We start from the raw sequence: 21,537 nt of genomic DNA on the forward strand, positions 1-21,537 counted from the left end.
TGTTGGAGGAGAAGAAGAGACATGTGCTGTGAGAGTGTCCACACATGCTCTCATGCCGCTCTGGTCCAACCTCTGTTTGTTTTCCCTCCATCTCATCTACAAGCCCAGCACCTGTTTTGCACTATAAGTAGCCTTTGGTTTTTTATTCTGCATTTGTCCTCCTTTGGACTCTGAGTCCAAGTTTGAACCAGCAGTAAGTGGAAATGCATGTCGACGTACAAACACAAGTCTCCTCTCACTGCTTACAAGAGGGGAGGATGAAGTGAGGTGCATTTCTGCTCGTAGTAATGCATGTCTTCTGGGAGTTGTTGATTGTCTAATTATGTACTTCCTCTGTCCTTCGGCATCATGCATATTCATGCTGCTGTTTTAAGGTGTGGTGACAACAAAGTGTGCGTGTGTATGTGGGCTGTGTAATGTGTGTGGTGTGCATGGCAGTTTACCCTTGACAGGGCAGGGCTACGCAGGCACATTCTCCCATCTGTGGTCCAAACCTTTGCTCCCAGCCACTGCATTTGAATTCTGTAGTTGTAGCCTGCTCTATTCTTAGTTCTCAACACTTCATGTGTGGTCTGATATGAAATTTTAACAACCACAACAACAACATGCTGGAGCTGCTGCCTGCGTTCATACCTATACACATTGAAATTCAGTTTGGATCGGCTATGAGCTGCCAGTGAGTGGTTGGACTCTGATGGAGGGAGCAAATCAATAACTAATCAATGATAGTGTGCGGAGTTACAATTTACACAGTGCCATATTTGAAATGTCAAGAAGGCAATGAATCCATGTATCCTTGAGTCAGATCTCAGTTGGACAACTGGGATCAATATCAGGTGGTGAGACAGGCAGCAGGAGCAGGCGAGGGTCACCTTCACCCATCCCTACTGAATCAGCAGTATCTCTCTTACACACACACACACACACTTGAAGGCACACACACACACACACACACATTTGAAGGCCTGCTTAGGTTACCAAGCTGCGACCTCACAAAAATGCTCATTATGGAGAACTGAATCTTCCCTCCATTTCCCTATAAATTATTCATTTTGTTATTATGATTTCAGCTCTTCTTTCTTAAGGTTACCACACCCTTCTCTGTGTTTCCTCTCCAGGCTGGAACCGGATTTATTTTCTGTATCATCCGCTCTCTTTGCTTGTTTTCTTTCTGTCTCTGTTATCCATCATCATCGTTGAGGAGCTGATCTGCTCTGTTTAATTAAACTGCTCCCTCTTCCTGATGAGAGCTCATCTGTGATCTCTGCGAGGGGTGTAATGCGTCCTGGCATATCGAGTAGAAGCGGACCTGTTGTCACAGTGGTGTTCCTCAGAAGAGTGGAGTGTACACAAACACATCGTGCCCCACTAATGTACCCCCTGCCTTGACCTTGATCCCGTGACTCTAAATATACAGTTGCCCCTCGAGGGGGGCATCACCGAGCCGGTGTTATCCTGTCAGTGTGTGTGTGTGTGTGTGTTTCTGTGTGTTTATGCGTGGGTGTCATTCAAATGCTCAACAATGTTTTAATCTTGCGCTAAGTCCTTTTTTGTTGTGAACAAAAGAGCAACTCTAATAATAGTTCCATAAAATCACACAGTGGAGTAGATTTTGGATTTATTGATGGCGTGCAGAGAAAGAACTTTTCATTCCATATCAGCTTAAGTTTCTATTGAGTGTGTAAGAGAGAAAAATGCTTCCGTGCATGTGCAATGCCTCCATGTATGACAGAGGAAGATATTATGTGTTTTTCAACCCGCAAGCATTTAATCTTTTATTTTTAAATCTGCCACTGATGTCTGTTTTGTGTTGAGCACTCCCGTGCCCTAGATTTGGAAGTGAGTGAGCATCAGTGAGGTTTAGTACACCCCATGTTACTCGCACAGTTTGGTGTAAATGTTCGGCAGGAGAGGTCAGGGAGTGGATACGACATAAGAAGTGAGAACTGGGAGAAATCTCCTGTACGTTTTTTTTTCCGTCTGTTTGCCACTCCACCAGTCTATGAGTTCATGTGAATTTAAGGTCGCTGGTTATTTAAGATGCTTCACTTGGCCGACCTCCAACACTACCCATGGAAGGATGCTGTAAGATTAGGAGCAGTGTGCTCCACTACAGGTTAATTCGAAGAGTCGAGCTTAGTGTTCGATGGTTTTCACTCAAAGGGTTTGTTTTCCTCACCTTTCCCACATTTTTCATAAAACACCTGCAAACCCAATCTTCAAATTAAGTGACAGTGAAAATAATCATTACTTGCATTCTTAATTAAATTTAGAATGATATAAAGACAGAATAGCAGCAAATCCTTAGATCTGCAAAACTTGAATTTAGAAAAAATAAAAATTCTATTTACTTTATCAGTTGCATCATCTAATCAGAAATAAACTAACTACATTTTTGGAGAATTGTTCAAAGTGGCCACTGTGTACTCATGATTTTACAGTTGACCTTTGATGTGTAGCACTTGGTCAGTAATAAACGTATTATGTAACCATCAGTCATGCTGACTTTACACTGGCTTATGCAGACTTATAAAGAACCTTCGAGTCTTTTTGTTTGTTTATTCACTGCCAGCATTCGCAGAGAGACCAACAAACGGAGCTTTTAGGCATGCTGGTCACATTCAAGCTGACAAAACACACAGTCAGTCCATCAATATCCACCAAAATTCACATTTAGCAAAAGACAACCATTCGCTGCCTTGAACTTTCAGGGAGCATGCATACAATACTAAATATGCTTACATAAATTCAGGGAGCAATCTAGCTGAGCTAATTGAACAGGCTGATTTCATTATCGTAGACTTCATTTAGAGCGGAAGCAAAAACATGGAAAACAGAGCAAGCATGGCTCCATCGAGTCAAAACAACAGGAGCTTTTATGAGCATAATTCTGCTCTAGTGCAGAAAAACAATTCAGTGATGTGAACATTTAGAATTAAACATCCAGACTGAGGGAATCAGAGTTGGATTGTGTTAAAAGTTTTATTTTATTTTTTGGGGGGAAAAGTTTAACAAACTCTGCTGTGGTCAAAGCCGATTATGTCAAAGAGTGATCTGCAGCATGAGAGACGGCTTTGATGTGGATGAGGGCCGGCATCTAGATAGACATCAGGAACATGTGGAGAATCACGAGAGCTGACAGTCACTGCTTTCAACATCCAGTCACACTCCTATCATTGATACGGGGGAAAGCATTAGAAGAGGTGTTGAGCTGCCAAAAATGAAGGTTAGATTTATTGGTAACAGCTGTGAGGTCATTGAAACAGGTTTTAAATGGAAGAGCGTGAACTTCACCCTGCTGGATAAATCTGTTGAGACAAGCTGTTGTTGTTTTCTTAGCCTTTACCAGAGCTTCTTTCCACACACAATTCAATTATTCAATTGTCTTAATTGATGTGTTTTGCTTACACCCTTTCTTTTTTTTTTCCTAAAAGCCTTTCAAGACATTCTCCGGACAAATATCAAGTGCTGTTCCCTCTTGTCCTTGCTTCGTTGCTTTCAAGTTGACTTTGAATTATTGAGCTCCACAGCAAAGCTCATCCCTGTAACTTTAATAAATGAACACCCTCGAGACCCAACCTGAAATAACTGCTTCGTTAATCTGTCCTGTAATAAAGATATTGCGCTCATGACTTTTAGACTAATCACTGTTATGAGTTTAATTGTGTAAGACCTGAGATTTTAGTTTTAGCTCTGCTGCACCATAAGGTATTATTACAGCGCAGAAACTGAAATGTTTGGTGAGATTAAAGTAGAGTTTTACTCTCTTTTAGTGAAAAAAATTAATTAATGCGGTTAATTAACTAAGAACAACGAATACTGTCTGGATGATACGAGCATGAGTGTTTATGTGGTTCAGGACCGAATGTGATTTTTAAAGAGAAAACTCAGTGTTGCACAGCTGCTTGTACTATACCCCAAATCATAATAGCCTCTAGCATATGCTTTATGCTTTCTGAATAAACACATATGGTGAGGAGATAAAATAATGACCTCTAAGAATAGTCTCCGAGTGAAGAGGATGTATGTTTTGCCATCGACAGATTGCTGTGGTTTGAAATTACACTGGAGGGCCGAGGATGCAAATTGTAGAGATTCTGAGCGGGTCGCTGTTGGAGAGGAAGTCAGTGAAACGGGATCTGTATTGGTCAGCTTTTTGCTGACCTAAAGGTCAGAAATCTCAATAGAGCATTCTTTTTTTTATAGGGTTGGATATCCTTGAATCTGTATATTGTCTCCCAGCTCTTTATAGTTATGTTGTTTACTCGATATAATTTATGTGGAGCTATAAATATGTCGTTATTAGCCATGCTGGCGGGATGGGTCTGGGAATGGCGTTGGTCCAGACTGAGTATCTCAATGACTATCAAGTGGAATGGCATGAAATTATGTACAGGCAGTCATGGTCCCCAGTGGATGTCCCCCACTGCCTTTAATGACCCCCCCCGGACTTCTCCTTACCACCATGAGGTTGATGTGATGAAAATATATCAATGTCTGCTGATTGATTGACAGTTCATACAGACATTCATGGTTCCCTCAGGATGAACTGTAGCCTGATAACAGGCCAAAATGTTAAATGTGTCCAATACTTTGGTTTGACTTGCAAATCTAGTGGCATCTCTGATGGCCTCCCCCTCTCTCTTTTTATTGATATTTAGGAAATGTTAACATGCTGAACTAAGATGTTGATCACGGTCAACATTATAGCTGCAAAATATCAGCATGTCCTGGGCTGAATACCGAACTTTGATACTTTTTGTGCCACCAGCTGAATGGCTTTGGTCCTACCTAATGCCATGTCATTCGGTACCAAATTTCTGCACCAACCTTGACTATCGTGATGTTTACACCGGATTAAGTCTCATCGTTATCAGTGGTTGGTCGGTCTTATTTCAGTCTTTAAACAAATATTTGGCCAAATACCTGTCGGAGTAGCGTGTGCTGCATTGACAGTGTGCAACTGGCTAGCTACAATCTTCCGATAGCGTAGGAATATCGGTAAGGGGCATCTGTTAATTGTAGATACACAAAACAACCTGGGTTACACTCTCCACTTCTAAACTGCGTGAATACTAAATATTTGTACAGAAATGTGAACTAATGTAATTTTCTTAAAAATAATTTTATGAAATTGGTACTGAAAAAGTATCTTACAGGAACCAGTATCGACAGCAAGGTATCAGTACAGGTATCAGCACGTTAGCATGTTGCTTACGTTTGTATTGTTTCACCCATTGCTGTTACCAAGTGTGGCCTCACAGGGCTGCTGGCGTCACCGTAGACCCTCAGTCTTGTTCAGAAAAAGGATGAGTGAGTGAATAAGTTAAATGCTAAACTGAATGTCACATGCTGCCACTTTAAATTCACGATATCCCAAATGACAGCTAAAATTGTTCTTAAAGCAGTTTGTTTATACAAGCGGAAACATTACATTCAAAACTATTACAAAATCGGATTACTTACTATTCCACCGCATTACATGACTGTAATCTGATGAGATCCCTTTTGCACAAGCGGTGTATTCCCCCCCTGCCTAGACATCAACCTGTCACTGTGTTTTTAACGGACCCGGTAATATCAGTGTGCAGGGCCGGTTTGTATTGTCACCACCAACAGCAGCAGAGAGAGAGCAGAGCAGAGCAGTGTCAGGGTGTGTGTCTGCAGCGGGACGAGTCGAGGCTCCCGTGGACCTGACAGGCTGTGGCTCATTAAACCCCCGTCAGACGCAGGAGGTCAAGACAACAGCTACATCTCAGGCGACACGCGCTGCCTCCATGCGTATTATGCAGACACACAATGCAACTGTGTTGTTCCGACAGGATAATACTCCAAACCTATCAGTTGTGTTATTTTTAGCATTTTAATCTTAACTGCTGAGAAGTTCCGACAAATCTTTAGATAAAGCATGAAGAGACAAACAGCTTAGATTTATTGTTCAGGACTCATGTGCCTGGGACTATTGTATATAATTAGATAGAAAAAGTTGCTTTTGTCTTGAATGTCTTCTCACAGCAGATGAAATGCACACTATATTACAGTGTTTACTGTGTGGGTGGATGGCTGGCTGGCTGGCTGGCCGGCTTTGGAGAAGCAGGTCGACGGTGTTGCTGCAGAAGGTTTCACAGTGGGGTGGAGAGGGACGGACTCGGGGCACTGTTTAGCAAGGAGGAAGTGAAAACCATTATTTCAGGCTGAATTATGCCGGCGTAAACAGTGTTACTCCTTTGATTATGTTTTATTCAAATGTGCTGGAACAACAGTGACAGCCTTTGAATCAAGACTGGAAATGCAAGGTGTGTGTTTTTGGGGTCGATGTTGAGTCAACAGCTCAACCGTTACTCTATTTTGAACTCATGCCGCCCGAGCTGAAGGTCAAACAAGTGAGTCCTATGCCAACCTCAGGCTGTGTGGCGCCTCTCGATCTCTATCTGACCTCTGCACTTCCCTTTTTTTCCTCTCCTCTCCTATTACTGTCTGAGTGCAAGACAAAAACACAAATGTGCTATTTGTATTTCATTCTTACATGGTTCTGCTTTTTATATTTCAATCTTGCTGCCCTCTCTACTTCCTCATTTGTCCATTTAAAAAAAAAAAAAAGAAGAATCCACCTGGGACCTGACTTCTTCAGCTGAGCAGGAGGAGAGAGGGGATGGAAGAGGATCTTTGTCAGATCCGCCCGCTGAATGGCCAGTCAAGTGGAAAGGATTAGATATATCCTGTGCCTCTCTCACTCTATAAAGCAGTCTTATTGGGCCTGCTGGACCACAGGACCCAAGGGGGGCCCCTGCTAGAGCTGGGTTCGTTGTTGCACTCACGGCACGTGATCCCCACCCACCCGAGGCTCACCACAGTCTAAGAGGATTGAATCTTGAGTGAATTAATGTGTAATTGCTAATCTTCTGACCACACTTGAACTGGAGATCAGCATTGTTGATTTGGCGTATTTAATTTATTGTATTTAAGCAAGCTTGTGGTAGTGGAGGTGTTCCAAACTAAGTAAGAAATATGCTCAACAGCTTTTTTTGTCAAGCGTTAGAAGAGAGGATTGATACTACTGTTATGTTGCTGTGCTATTTATGAAGCCTAAGCTAGGAATCATTTATCTTATCTTAGCATAAAGTCGTATAAAGCCTTGCCAGGTCCGTCTAAAGATCCCATTTAATACATTATATTTGTCTCATTTGTCTGCACAAAAAAACAACATGGAAAAGGTCCAAGCTGTAGTTATATGGTGGGTTATGTGCCAAACTATTTGTTGGCCAAGTGCAATAACTTCTTGGACATAACATCCCATAAACTGCAACAATAACTAATCTTAAAATGTGCACTTCAGGGTCATTGGAAGGTTGTTTTATTTTGGTCAAACTAGCTGTTTACGGCTAAACTAAGCTAACGGACTCCTGGCTACACCTTCAGATACAGAATGAGAGTGGTATCCATCTTCTCATCCAACTCCACAAAAAAATGAAGCAGTGCTTCTCCCCAAATTTCAAAGTACTCCTTTGATATTAAGCGTCTACATGTTGTGTTCGTCTTTTTGTTTCTGACATCCTGCCTTGTGTGTGTCTCTTGTCTTATCCTGTGTGTTAAGGTGACAACACTGCTCTGATAATGTCAGAGGTACATTGTGTCTGCTCTCTGGCATCTCAGCTGTCACATCACGGACGACTCAAACAAATCTCCACAGTGTCAGCTACTTCCTCAGAACACACACACACACACACACACACACACACACACACACACACACACACACACACACACACACACACACACACACACACACACACACACACACACACACACACACACACACACACACACACACACACACACACAGCTGCTCTCCAGGAAGCATATTGCAACAAAACACTTCATTTTCAGAGCAACTCTGCCCTTAGACTTCACACCTTAACTTCAACCAGCTGCCATTAGCACACAAAGCAAACAATAGGAAGATCTGTCCACAGTATGCAACAAATAGGGTACTTATTCATTGTGCAGAAAAATCATTAAAATCTATATTTGTGTGAAGATATCATACATCACCAGAGAGATCACTGAAGTATTTGACTGTAGCCACAGGCTCTTAGTTTGCCTGTCAAAACGTGTGTGCAGTCAAGGACCTGCACCTCGACTAAACACAAACTTGATGTGACCGTAGATGTGCTGGAATGTGCATTAACTCCTGTGCTGTCTGTTTACATGTAAACATAACGTCAGCCTACACCAAAAGCACAACGAACGAGGGAAAATCTCTGATTCTCCTTGGTTGGACAATCATGTCGCCACTGTGCTGCATGTATGTTTGCACAAAACAAAGAAACGGTTCCCATGGTGTGTTGTTTCTGGCTTTCAAGCTGCCATCCTCTCAGAGCAAATATCCCGACCTGTAAAGCTGGAATTATTCATGAATTTCACGGGTTCTGATGTGAAACACTGCAGCCTCCCCAGACCGTGGACATCGACAACTGACAAAGGTTAAACAACAAGAAGTCACGGGAACTTTCTCCTGCTTGTTATGTAATTGACAGTTTAACACTTTGATGCTGTCTCACACTTCCTCCTCACCCTCCGATTCCTGTTTCCTTTTCCCCTCCAGCTCATTTGCCATGTCTAAGACGGCAGTGAAGAAGCTGCATTGGCGTCACAAGGTGCAGGACAGCTTCGTCCCCTTGCTGGGCTCGTCGGGGGATCTGGGGATCGCCGTCGGTGGAGGAGCAGATTATGGAGAGTTCCCCTTCGTCACGTCGGCCCCGGGCGGCGGCCTCACAGTGGGTGACGTCATCTTAGAGATTGGGGGAACGCCAGTATTAGGGATGACATTAGGAGATGTTCGTGGAGTCCTCAACTCTTGCCCCCATCCTATCCGTATCAAAACTGTGTTGCCAGGTATGACTCAGCACACAAACACAACCCCTTGTCAATTAGACTGCTGCTCATTGTTTTAGTAGAGGGGTAAATAATCACCACGCAGGCAAGGAAAGATGTGAGCAGAGGTGGCCCTTTACATGTATCCACCAGCGATGCATTAATCTTCTTTTACTGAAACTGCAGACGGTTTAACTTGTTGCCTTTTATTCTGCACATCCTTGAACTTGCGTCTCCAGACTGCACCCAAACAATATGTCCCATTGGTGTCTAAGATGTCATCCATAATAATCTTGCTCTCTAACCCTCCCCTGACCCTCACAAGCTAAATCTGCAGCTTGTGGCGCTCTCATGCTGATTTCCACTCATCAATTAGTCTGAGCACGTCAAGGTGATTGGTCAATATGTGGGTAGCGGCTCAAAATTGCTGGTGACACATGACAAGCGTGCGGCGATACAGTTGTCTGTCACCCGCGAGGGGATTTGATGTTTAGAACGGGGGGCTGAGGGAAACGGATATCTTTGTCGGCTCTGAACAGAGCAATATGTCAATGGAGTGTCACCTGACTGCGGCTCCTGATGGCCTTGCTCGCTAGATTGATAGCTGATTTGGCCGCCGGGGTGTGAATGGGGACCTTTGCTCCTGGCCCCCCCACTGGTAGATGCATTATCATTTCTGAAGTCTGCCTCGCCCTTCCCGGACAGTTTGACTGCATGTAGTGTGGACAGTGATGGATGAGCCGATGCTCCGAGTTGCTGTACCGCACCACCTCCTCTACTCCTACTACCACTACTATGACAACAACTACAGCTCCCTCTGTTCCACTGTCCAAATGCAGGACAACAGGATACATTCCCAGGGCAGGAAGCACTTTAAAGGTTTTAGAGGACACAAACAAAGAGTAGGGATGCCACACAAATCATGCGGCCACAGCAGCTCTTCTTTGCATCTTCTCTGACATATGTTTACAAAATGTGCAAATTGTTTATAAAATGTTGTCGGGTCGTTCGGTTTCAGAGAGCTAATGCTCAGGTCTCAATTTTGCTCTTCAACAGACTAGAAAATAGCAACTGTTTTATAACACGATGAACAAAGAGCCCATAATTCCTCCCTGAAGGCAGCAGGCGATATTCATTTCGCTTTACAGGCAGCACCCATATGTGACCAGTCCTATGTGCGTGCAGCTGACTGCCTCCACTAATAAAGTTATGCCATTGTGAACTATTTAAAAAAAAAAAAGCAAATTCAGGCTGCCACTGTGCAGAACCACTGTAACAGAGAGTGTGGGAGGTGGAGTGGGGGGGGAGAGGTGAAGGGGGTGGACGGCCGGCCGGGCGGCAGTCTGCAAAGGGAACCACCGACGGAGTGGTCGTCTGTCAGAGTGATAAGCTGGAGATGTGCTCAGCCTATCTATAACAGCAAGTGGCCTGTCATCAAAGGCCGTAAAGCAGTCGAGATGATATTAAGAGATCAGGGAGAGGAAACTGAGCTGTGGCGATCAGCTCTGCCTCTCCACGGGCACGGCTTCAAGTGTTGTGTCTGCAGCAATTAACAGTAAGCACGAGGGACTTAGGAAAACACCTTTTATGATCAGGATCTATGTAAGAAGATACAGACAGATGAGTTGGTGGGGAGTCTAGGATGTAAGGTAACAGTGGTAAATCAAGCCTGGCAGGAGGAAAGATTAGATCAATTTGAACATACATCATCACACTGTTTATGCTTACCGAGCTGATTTCTTTTACGACTGTCACTCTCTCTCTTTTCCTCTCCTCTCCATGCTTGTTTTCTTTGCCCTTCCCTCAGGCTCCACATTGTGCAAGGATCTCAGGTTGTATCTGAGTAAGTGTTTCACACCCGGCTCAGTGGACAGCCAACTTCAGCAGGTCATCAGAGAGAACCTCTACCTCCGAGCTGTACCTTGTAAGTCCTTTTCTTCTTGCCTTCAGTCAACTGTATTTCACTGTCTTTGTACTGTATATCTGTCTTGTCTGTGGCTTCATGTCCTCTCCACTGCAGGAGTTTGTCCTGCTGCTGTCATGTGGCCATATATTTCATGTTTGAGCTAAATATTAGGTTCATCGGCTCATAGTATTCACCTACCCAGACATATTTATTTTGTTAGTCTCTGGCGTCATTAATTCTTTGATAACACATCTCTGATAACACTTATCTTGGTGTTAATTAGCATTTAAGCCTGCATTGCTGTTTTCCACACTTCCTTGTGTCAGTGGATACTATTGGGGGATATCATTGAATAAATTAAATAAACTTTACCATGAGAAGGGGTTGATTGTGTGACATAAAAATATCTTAAATCAGTGAGACAGAGAGCGCTGACAGAAAAACAGTTAGAAAATTTCCATTACATTGCAGCAGCACTGAGCTCCAGGCTGTTTTTTTGGGTGATCATAAGATGGTGGTGAATCTGATGGTGTCAAACGGTTTCCCCTCTTTCTTTTTGCTTGTGGTCTGCAGAAGCAGTTTCATTTTGATGCTTATGAGTAAAACCAAGCACAATGGCAGCCAAAGGCAGCTAGTTGTAGTGCATCTGTTGCTATCTTAATCCTCTATAATATGACGTCACTGGAAACAGCTAGATGATATAACAGCTGGGTTTTCTGAGAGAAGACCTGCATGTTTGTTGTAATTTCCTGGCTTGTGTTGTGTCTGTTTTTTTTTTTTTTTTGTTCAGGTGGTGCTACAGCAGAGACAGACCACCTCGAGTGTGTGTGTGTGTGTGTGTGTGTGTGTGTGTGTGTGTGTGTGTGTGTGTGTGTGTGTGTGTGTGTGTGTGTGTGTGTGTGTGTGTGTGTGTGTGTGGTCTTAACCTTGCCATGGTTGTGTGGAGTTGTTGCTAATCTCTCCTTTAGTCCAGGAAGTAGGTCATGTAGGACAGTCTGCCACCACGTCACACAACACACTCGCTGACAGAACAAGTTGCAGTCCAGAACTCACGGGAGTGTCTCAGAGACACAGACACGCATGTTCACGTTAAAGTCCAAATGCAACTTAAAGCTTTTTTCATTACTATGCCAATCATCTATAAGCAGCTGCTCGTCTCTGCATTTCCCAAATTAACATCAGTGCTTTCAGCTATTTGTAATCAGAATGGGATGGACGCATTTAAAGAAATCAAATCAAATGAAAGGTCGGGAAGAGGAGATTTTAGACATTGTTTTGAGGAAACAGTTTTCTGATAACATATTATAAGATATCACACAAAGCAGTCCGGCCCTCTCCTGCCAGTGGCGGCAAAATTTGCAAACTACCTGCCATCTTTGACTGCTTTATTCCAGTAAGAGTGACAACAAGGCAGGCTCAGCCCCTGTGTTTGTGTAATCCGCTGATCTGCCAAAGATGACACAGTAAGATGCTGTTGTTCTCATGCCGACACCAACACACGCAAGACGGCTCAGAAACCGTCACCATCTCATTTCAGACCACTTGTAAATACTCATAAAGCTGAATTTTCTTCCTATCGCTGGTTTTCCTGAAGGAGGTAGCTGTGTTGGGAGTTCTCATCGGTAGCTCATTGTGGCCCCCTTCAGGACTGTGTATGTTCCTCGTGCTCTTTGTGGTGACTTTGTTGTAGGTTGGTTATTTTGTACACAGTTTAAACTTTAAATTCCCTAATGTTATGACTAATTGGCCTCAGTTTTTAAAAATGATTTTACTGTAAGGATAATAACACAAGGCCTCGGTTTTGATTGCTTTTTTTCATTCAGATGCCATTTTTTTTCTTGTCATTCTGTGGCTCAGTAGCATTGTTCTATTTAGAGAGTATTTCAATCCTTGAATCCTTTTGATGAGACAATGTTCTCTGACATTGAAGCTGGCACTGATGCAAGAAATAACATTTCAAAAGCTCAGTCAGGAGGGCAGTGCATAAAAATGGAAATGAATGACAGAATTAAGTAAATCCAGGCTACTGTATCAATAATCTAGAGGGGGAATTAAATTAAAAGCAAATGTCTATCAGTGCCAAAGTGGATGAGGGGATGACTGCAGCTAATGGACCTGTGTGCTCACACTGAGGCAGACAGGATGCTGACTGTGTGGAGAGCAGGTGCATGTATCAACAAACAGTAATATATTCTATGTTCAGTCCGTTTAAAGCATTTTATACGTACCAGCTTTCTGTTTTATGAGTAATGTAATTATGTAAATTGTATTATGTAAATTACCGGGTTTTTTTTGTCTCCTCATTCATCCCATTTTGTGCAGGGTTTGCAGACCTCACATTAGCCTCCTCAACTTTCCCATCCATATTCATATAATCGCACAAAACCATTTGTACATGTGCCCTTGGATGATTCAGAGCCAAAGTCATCGTATCAAGGCTGCCTGTGTCTCCGTCTCCTCCATAAAAGACTTTTCTAATTGTCTTCAGAGTGTGTCAGAGATAAGAAACATCATCATTAAGTTATTCTAATATGCTCGCTCCGGCATGTCAGGCAGACCGTCTGTGGCCTTTTCAACTGTGGGCTTTATTGTTAGCTATTTGTGTGCAGTGATCTTGACAGACAGCTCTCTCTGAGTGTTGATACAGAGTTTTGTGTAATTACCTTTTCACTCCCTCCCTCACCCCCTGTCCCCGGGGATCAGTGCACGGCGCCCACAGGGACAGGCGGGGAAGAAGAAGATGTCAATAATCCATCCTGTATCCCCGCTGACATGTCATATATATCTCAGCGGAGGGTGCTTAGATAATGAATCCCAGTCACGCAGCATATCAGCTGGAGAGATACTGTGTGTCCTGAGGGGAGAAGAAGAATTACATACACGTCAGATCTCATCAGGAGATTTGCTATGTGATCTCTTATTAGACACATAGACCTCTAATTTTCTATAAGAGGGTGCAAATATAAGTGCAAACACACATCATTTTTAAGTTTTTGGCGATCAGAGGTGAAACCAGTGCTATGATGAAGCATGCCACAAACTGTAAAAAAGACTGGACTGATAGCAGCAGAAGTACCAGTCACATCAGTCACATGTCCTTCAAAAGCAGCAGACTGTTTCCCGGGAAACGAAGGTCCAACTTTCTTCTTTTGTCAAATCTTTTTTTTATTGATTTTACGTATATATTCACAAACAACAAACACAACTACCTCCAGGATGCGGGGACAGACATTACAATCACCTGTCAGTAGTTTGGAGGTAGAGAGCTGGTCAAACTTGACTGGAAAATTTTTTAAATCTCTAGGAATCGTAGAATGTGCAAGGCACAAAAAAGATCCTGTCAACTGCAGCGTGCGGAAATATAGACATAATAAAAGCATCACAACTGCTAGTTTTAACTGCTGGCACAAAGTCAGAGGCCGGTCCCTCGTCGTCTGTGGCTGCTCGGTACACATACTGTACATTAAATACACTTTGTGCTACAAAAAGAAAGAAGAGGTCAGGTTGATGGAGATGCCGCATGCCCTCTAATCTCTGGTGTCCAGTCCTTTGTGTCTGTGTGTCTACATGTGTGCGTTGGCAAAAAATGTTGTCTATGTGTGTGTGTTTGCGTGTATGCTCTGTGCTGGCCTGCATGTGTCATTGTGGCTGGGAGAGCAGCTCCCAGGACAGCAGTGCATTAATCATGGGTTTTATAGGGTAGCTGGGTGTTCTCCCTTCTGCTGGCCCCCACACACACACACACACATCATATGTGGTCCTCCAGGAGAAGGACAGACGTTCGTCCTTAGTTTGATTTTGCTGTAATTTTGTCTTGGGAAAAGAAATGACTTGTTTTAAGGTCAGAGAGGGTGTTTTCCAGTTCAATTTGCAAATTAAAATTACTCCCCTAGACTTAATGAGAAGTAAAAACAAATTTTTCACACCACATGCCCGTGCATGTGTTTAATTAATTGGAGATCTGAAGTCTGGGCTAAAACACAGCAAACGCTGAGACTTAACTCAGTGATGCTGTAATGATGCAGGATGCTCTTCCTGCCGTGGTTTGGATTCACTGCTCTCTTCCAGGCCGAGGTCAATGTGAATCAATTATGATGACAGACCATTGATCATCTGAGTCCACCATCTTTGCAATGGTGATAGAACGACTTTAAGACTTTCTCAATGCCTCATTAATGTTCAAGTCTGTTCTTATTGATCTGTTCATAACAAAGAGGCTTTGGTGAATGGCCTCTGTCATCATTGTACTCTTCATACCAAAAAAAGGACAAACTTTGGTTTAGTAAATTCTCTGTTTGCAACAAGCTCGAAATGCTGTATTTAAAAAGACATTTGATTTAATTTTTTTTTTTTTTAAAGATTAACTTCTAAATTCCACCATAAAATGCAACCTGTATAGAGCCATTAGTTTGGTACGTTTTGGACTATTTATGCATAATTTGTCAAACTAATGCAATCCTGGGCTATTTATAGTTTGCTGAGTTGCAGTTTGTTTAAATACTGAACTCAGATTGATGATCTGTGATGGCAAGAAAAGGCGTGTCAGCACTAGCACTATATCTGGTCACATGACTCCGGTGCATGACACATTATCTTCTCTCCCAGGTACAACCAGACAGCCTAGACAGGGGGAAATCTCAGGGGTCGACTACAACTTTGTTTCCATTGAAGAGTTCTTCTCGTTGGAGGAGTCGGGAGCGCTGCTCGAGAGTGGCAAATTCAAAGGTGAGGTGAACATTTACACCAACAGTCTGGGCAGTTTAGTGCAGTTAAATTCACTTCAAATACTGCAGCATGGTGATTCATCATACAGTGCTCATTTCACATTTATCCAAGCCTTGTAATTATAAGACAACATCTACAGTTTCTTTTCTTGATTATGTACTTAAACCGCTCTGTATTTAAATCCTGGAAAATGATATAAACATCATTTAAGTAAATTAATAGTTACAGCTGAATTAACATAGCTGAAATTACCCACTACTCTAGATAATAACATTAATTCATTGTAGTACTAATTTATATTGCATAACTGAGGATAGTTTCTAGATTAATATTTGTGCTGTATGTTAAAGAAATGTTGCCGAGAGTTACATCATTTCTGTGCAGTTATAGCTAGTGGATGGTTATCTTAGCTCAGTTTATCATAAAGACTGGAAACAGGGGAAACCAGCAAGCCTCGCTCAGTATAAAGGTAATAAGATCCACCTGCCACCACCTTTAAAACTTGATGAAAATGTAATATCTCGTTTGTATCACAAATACAAAAACTGATGTGCACAAATAATAATTTGTGATTTTTAATTTCAAGTAGCTAACAATCAAAAGTTAAGCTTGCCGTGAAATAAGCTACTTACCCTTTAAATGCTAACAGTTAAATTAAACTTTTCAGAGGTGCTGCGCCGCTGTGCCCACAGGAAGCAAAATTTGAAAGTCCCATGATGAAATGCGAGAATGTAAAAAGACGGAAACACCTTTTTTTTGAGTGTTTGTTCTATCTCTGACCAGGATGAATGATGCAGACTTGTAAATAGGGCTGGGTGTGAAATAATCTTCGATTTAAGTTATTCTAATATTGTGATGACATAATTGTTGTCTTTTCCTGGTTTTAACGGCTGCATTACAGTTAAGGGATTTCATTTTCTAAACTTGCCAGAGTTTATCTATTATCTGCTTTTAGCCACTTAGTCATGACATCCACATTACCGATGATGATAAAAAAATCTAATTGTGTAAATATTTTGTGAAAAGCATCAATAGTCTTCCCTGCAGTTTCTTTGCGATATTGACATTTAGGTATTTGGTGATATTTAATTTTGTTCACATCAACCAGCTGTACCTGTAAAACCCCAACTTCTCATTTTTATATTTCTGCTTCTGTCCATAATAATCGGATATCGCCTACCATTTTAATTTGCAGGTCCTAGTTGTTACTTTGGTTACCTCTTCAGTAAGAGACTTGCTGTTTGTACCTGTTTCCAGACTTGATGATAAGTTAAACTAACTGTCTCCTGACTATAGCTTCATATCGAGCTATGAGAGTGGTATCAACCTTCTTTAACTCCCAGCAAGAAAGCGTATGTCTTTGAACGATTTGTTTTTTTTCTTGATTGTCCTCCCTGCAAATGTAAATTGACAGTTTTTGTGGTGATGAATAAGATTTACACAGTTAATAAAAGGAGAAAAGGAGGCCAGTCAGTTCGAAAGTCATTTCTTGGTGCACATAAACAGCATCAGGTGTGGCTCTCCTCGTATCTTCCCCGCAGACTCCTCCTCCTGCGAGGGTCAGAGTGCTGCCTCTGATTAAAAAGCCTCCAACATTAGCATCCATAATTTATAAGAGTTTAATGGGAGCAATAAATGTCATCCTCACCTGCTTTACATGTGACATTGACTGACACATCGCCACAGCAAAGCAATCGGGGAGCATCAGCAGCGATGTGCGTGCGGTCGCCTGCAGAAACCGCAGTAAATGGTGACGGCTGGTGACCTTGCCGCTGAGTTCACTAATCTAATGTTTCCCCTCAACCCATTTGGATCTCCACGAGCCAAATGGAGGGGTGGAGGTAATTTCATTTCTTCTTTAGCAGCCGGAGCAGATGGCTTACGATATTGAAAAAAATACAGACTATGATCTCAGGGGATACATAATGCACATATGTAATAGCTGAATATGTACATAATCACATGAACCTGCTCTGCTCCCGAATATTCTAATATAACATATTTTATTTTCCTCATGAATTCATATGAGAATGGAACATGTTAATGCAGACTGTGTGCTCTTACTGACCTTTACATTTGTGCCAATAGTGGATTTGATTTCCACCACTGTTCATTTCCACTTATCTTAATATCAGTCGTGACATTTCTGTTTGACCAAATGAACGTACATTTCACTTTACAGTTTGATGCGTGCATTTCTCTTTCCTGCCCTTCGCTGCCTCAGGGAATTACTACGGCACACCGCGGCCCGTTCACATCAGTGCAGAGAGCCCCCCCATCACCTACCAGGAGCACCGCAACCTGCTCAGAAACTTCCGCACACGCAGCAAATCGCTCAGCAACCTGGAGAAGGCTGCAGACGAAGGCATAAACAGCGAGGACGACTCAGGCCTGTCAGGCAAGTGTCGCTAGGTGTGATCAATATTTTAACTGTAAATCTAAAGATAAAAACATGAAGTAATCGGTAGATAAAATAAGTAGAGCAAAGTTTTTAGGCCACTTTTTATAGGATAGTTTAGTAGAGAGCATAACAGCTAAGCTCTGCATAATATCCAGCAGCTAAATACCGCATTGTCCCTGTATCTATGGCTTGAGTCTCTGATGCCCAAATTAATCAATCATTAGCACGATTAGTATGCTCGAAACTCTCAGTGGGGCTGTGGCCTCATTGATCGCTGGATCACCTCCAAAGGAAGGTCGGGCTGCGTTAGGTCGAGCAGGCGGAGAGGTAAGCAGATGCGGGGCCACACAGCACACCGCACACAACACACAGCACACAACACACAACACACAGGGAGGTGAGGGAGGAAACTGGGACTAGAACTGTGGGAATACAAAAATTAAAATATTAGGCTCTCCTAACACTGGATGCTAAAGATTTCTTATCATGTAGTAAAGTTCTTTATTTTAGATGTGATTGATGACTCGTGCCAGACACTGAACAAAAGCCTTGAAAGGCTGATTAATCACCAGTGAAGGAAAAGGTCTTCAGATTCTTCATTTAAGGAAACCACCAAAACAACAATGGTAGAATATTTTGTTGAAAGTAAAAGTCCTGCAATCAAAATCCCACTTCAGTAAAAGTATCATCAGTAAAATGCACTCGAGTACTCACTCTGCAGTAAAATGCTCTCTGCAACTCTTGTATTAGTATATGTTATATTATTAGGTTGTAAATAATAACGCTTTGACGTGAGCAGTAATTATATGTCGAGGTGGAGTTAGTTTATGTGCAGTGAGAAAGTTTATCCCAAACCTAAAAGCCCCTCTAACGATGGATCTGAATGAACATGAGATGATTAATGGTGTTACAAAAATGCAAACTCAGGCATACTCTTTGGATCTTGAATAATTATTGAACCATCTTAGATGTTTATAGGGGAGATGTTTAATTGATGGTAGCGCTAAAAAACTCACACATCTAAAACAATGACAACAATGTTTTTTATAAGGCAGCACAAGATAAAAGGTTGAAATAAATGTAGCATAAAATAGAAATAGTTAAGTAAAATACAAGTACCCCAGAACTGTATGTGAGTAAATGGTCTCAAGTGATGGTAACAAGACACCAGTACACAAGAGCTGAACAGAAGGTGAGTTAGAGATTAAACGTCGGGGAAGGAGAGGAAGGCGGCATAATAAGGTGGTGATGATGGCAGGTAGGGAGGCTGAGTGTTAGGAAGGGGTGGAGGCAGGCAGCCAGAATGGAGCAGAAGATAAGCGAGAGTCAGAGTGGGAGGTGAGAAACGCAGGCAGGCAGAGATCCAGATAGTTCGAAACGTTCTCCAAACAGCCAGGTAGGGCAGCAGGCAGCTGGGGATTGGAGGGGGGTGAATGCAGGATGCGGGCAGGATGGAGTTTGAGCGAGTCATCCAACACCCTGACCTCTGCTGAGTCATCTTTTGAAGTGATGCTGTGTGGGTGGATGGGTTCGATAGCAGTTGTCGTGTGAGGCAGGACTCTGGACACCCAGCGTTATGTCGGATGTGTCTCAGATCCACGCTGGAGCTCAGAGCTGAAGGACAGCCACAAGGACAGCTGGGAAAAAAAAATATGCTTATTTTTCTTCTGCTGGTCGTATGGCATGCATGGTCACACACTCTTCCTCCTCAGAGGGAGGACGAAGACAGCTGAGATGCTGACCTCAGGTCTTTTTTTCCTGACAGCCCCCAATGGAAATGTCAGTATAAGGTCATTACAGATTGCAGGAGAAACTTTTCACCTAATCCATCTGTTAAATGTCACTGTTCAATTTTGTTTCTTTTTTCTTAACTATCATTGCAGCAGGTGTCAGCAGCAGCGTCCCTCGCAGCCACCGGTCCCCCGGTCGGCCCCGGGCATCCAGCAGCGGAGGCGATGGTCGTGTTGTACAGAACGGGATCATCGGCGGCAGAAGTGGTGCCAGAGTGAGAGGTGTGATGCCGGATCACTGGGAGCAGGCCTTCAGTGATCCAGGAGAGTCCCTTTACATAGAGTGAGTGTCTGCACAGGTCTGTTAAAGGAACAGTTCAACAATTTGAGAAATGTACCTACTTATTTTCTTACTGAGGTATAGATACCAAGAAGACTGATACCACTTCTCTATCTGCCTGCTAGATTCGCATCTAGACTGGAAACAAGGGCAAACAGCGAGCCTAACTGTAAAAACCTCCTACCAGCACACCTAAAACTCGCTAAATTTACACACTGTACCTCATATGTTTAACCCTTTACCTCAACAGGAATGTAAAGTTGTGTTTCTGTGGCCACCCTCCCAGGCTGTTTCCCTACTGATTTGTGTTTTCTGTCACCTTAACCTGAGCTCAACCCCACCAGGTTAACTCTACAATGCCTTACCATGACCTAACATGAACTGTAACGCAATTCATTAAACCAACTAGGTGTGAGCTGTTAATCAGCGAGCTGTAGAGGTGCTGATTGGCAGTTTCTGGTTCTTCGTCAAAGCCAGACCTGCTCTTTGACTTGAAGTCAACCATCTCCTGCTTTATATTAAATTGACAGACATGAAAGTAGTTATCAATCTTCTAATATAAATCTGGTTTCTCAAAACGTCCAACTATTCCTTCAAAACACAGTAGATCTTGTATTGATAGTTGTATCGACAGACATCTCTGTCGTGCATTAAATTTGTATTAAATTCCAGCACTGTCACATTTAATTCAATACTATTATGTTTCTGAGGAGGGTGTCTTTTCTTTTACTTTCCCCCCCTTTTGTCTCTCCGCGGCGCAGCCCAAAGAGGACCAGCTGGCAGAGTCCTCGAGCCTCGAGCAGAGAGACTGTCTACAAAAATGAATGTGAGCGTCTTTGTTTCTTTTTTTTTACCCGTTTCTCTCTCGCTGTCTCTCTCTCTTTTCTTTTTCTATGTAATCATTAGAACACTGGCAACACATTTAACTATTGAACAGCTTAAATGAAGCCACATATTTTTCAAGAACGGAAGCAACAGACACAGCCGGCTTGTTAGAGTCAAATGAGATGGAATGAGCTTTTCACTGAACAGAGACGTGTAAGTGATTAAGGCCTAAAGCTCGGAGCTGCTGGCAAACAGCCAGACTCGCTGCTGCTGAGGCTGACCGCGTCGACACGTGGATGCCATGTGACTGACAACTTCATTTCATAATTTGGTCACATGATCCGTTGTTAAAAGAACAAGGACATAATCTGGTTTCTGATGTCTGTCTGTCGCGATAGCACACGACCCTTATCTCCGGTACAATGCTGTGATCCCAGCTCGTCTCTGTAGAAGTGCAGTACACTTTTCTCACCAGCAGAAGGTGATATAATATTCATTATGGTCCGAAGGTACCTGCACGAGAGAGGATTTCTGTCAAATCTGGTACAACCTGCTTCTATAATTGCAATGTCATCGTTTAGACACATTAAATGTATACAACATGAGATTATTGCTGCGACTGCAACAACAACCAAATTAAGAAATAAACAAGGAGGCAGAGTACAATCTGTAATGACGTTTTCCACAGATTTGGAGATGCAAAGTAGTAGTAAATAAAACGGCCTAGATTACTGCC

General features: G+C 42.6%; 1 protein-coding gene across 5 annotated transcripts in view; it reads left to right on the forward strand.

The window, feature by feature from the left end:
- The window catches only part of LOC138624274 (membrane-associated guanylate kinase, WW and PDZ domain-containing protein 1), a 36,804-nt gene that overhangs the window by 1,471 nt on the left and 13,796 nt on the right, over window positions 1–21,537 (forward strand). For 4 of the 5 annotated variants that reach the window (XM_069704291.1, XM_069704289.1, XM_069704292.1 and 1 more), the window contains exons 2-7: window positions 8,606–8,895; window positions 10,682–10,798; window positions 15,386–15,505; window positions 17,730–17,903; window positions 19,790–19,979; window positions 20,738–20,802. In XM_069704291.1, the coding sequence (XP_069560392.1) occupies window positions 8,616–8,895; window positions 10,682–10,798; window positions 15,386–15,505; window positions 17,730–17,903; window positions 19,790–19,979; window positions 20,738–20,802 (946 nt within the window). In that variant the 5' untranslated portion in view covers window positions 8,606–8,615. The remainder of the gene's footprint in view (window positions 1–8,605; window positions 8,896–10,681; window positions 10,799–15,385; window positions 15,506–17,729; window positions 17,904–19,789; window positions 19,980–20,737; window positions 20,803–21,537) is intronic. The other variant, XM_069704290.1, reaches the window with a different exon arrangement.

This window comes from Brachyistius frenatus, unplaced genomic scaffold (assembly GCF_029030835.1).
Source record: "Brachyistius frenatus isolate BFR_SWC_R1_liver_20210118 unplaced genomic scaffold, ASM2903083v1 Contig_50, whole genome shotgun sequence".
NCBI lineage: Eukaryota > Metazoa > Chordata > Actinopteri > Embiotocidae > Brachyistius > Brachyistius frenatus.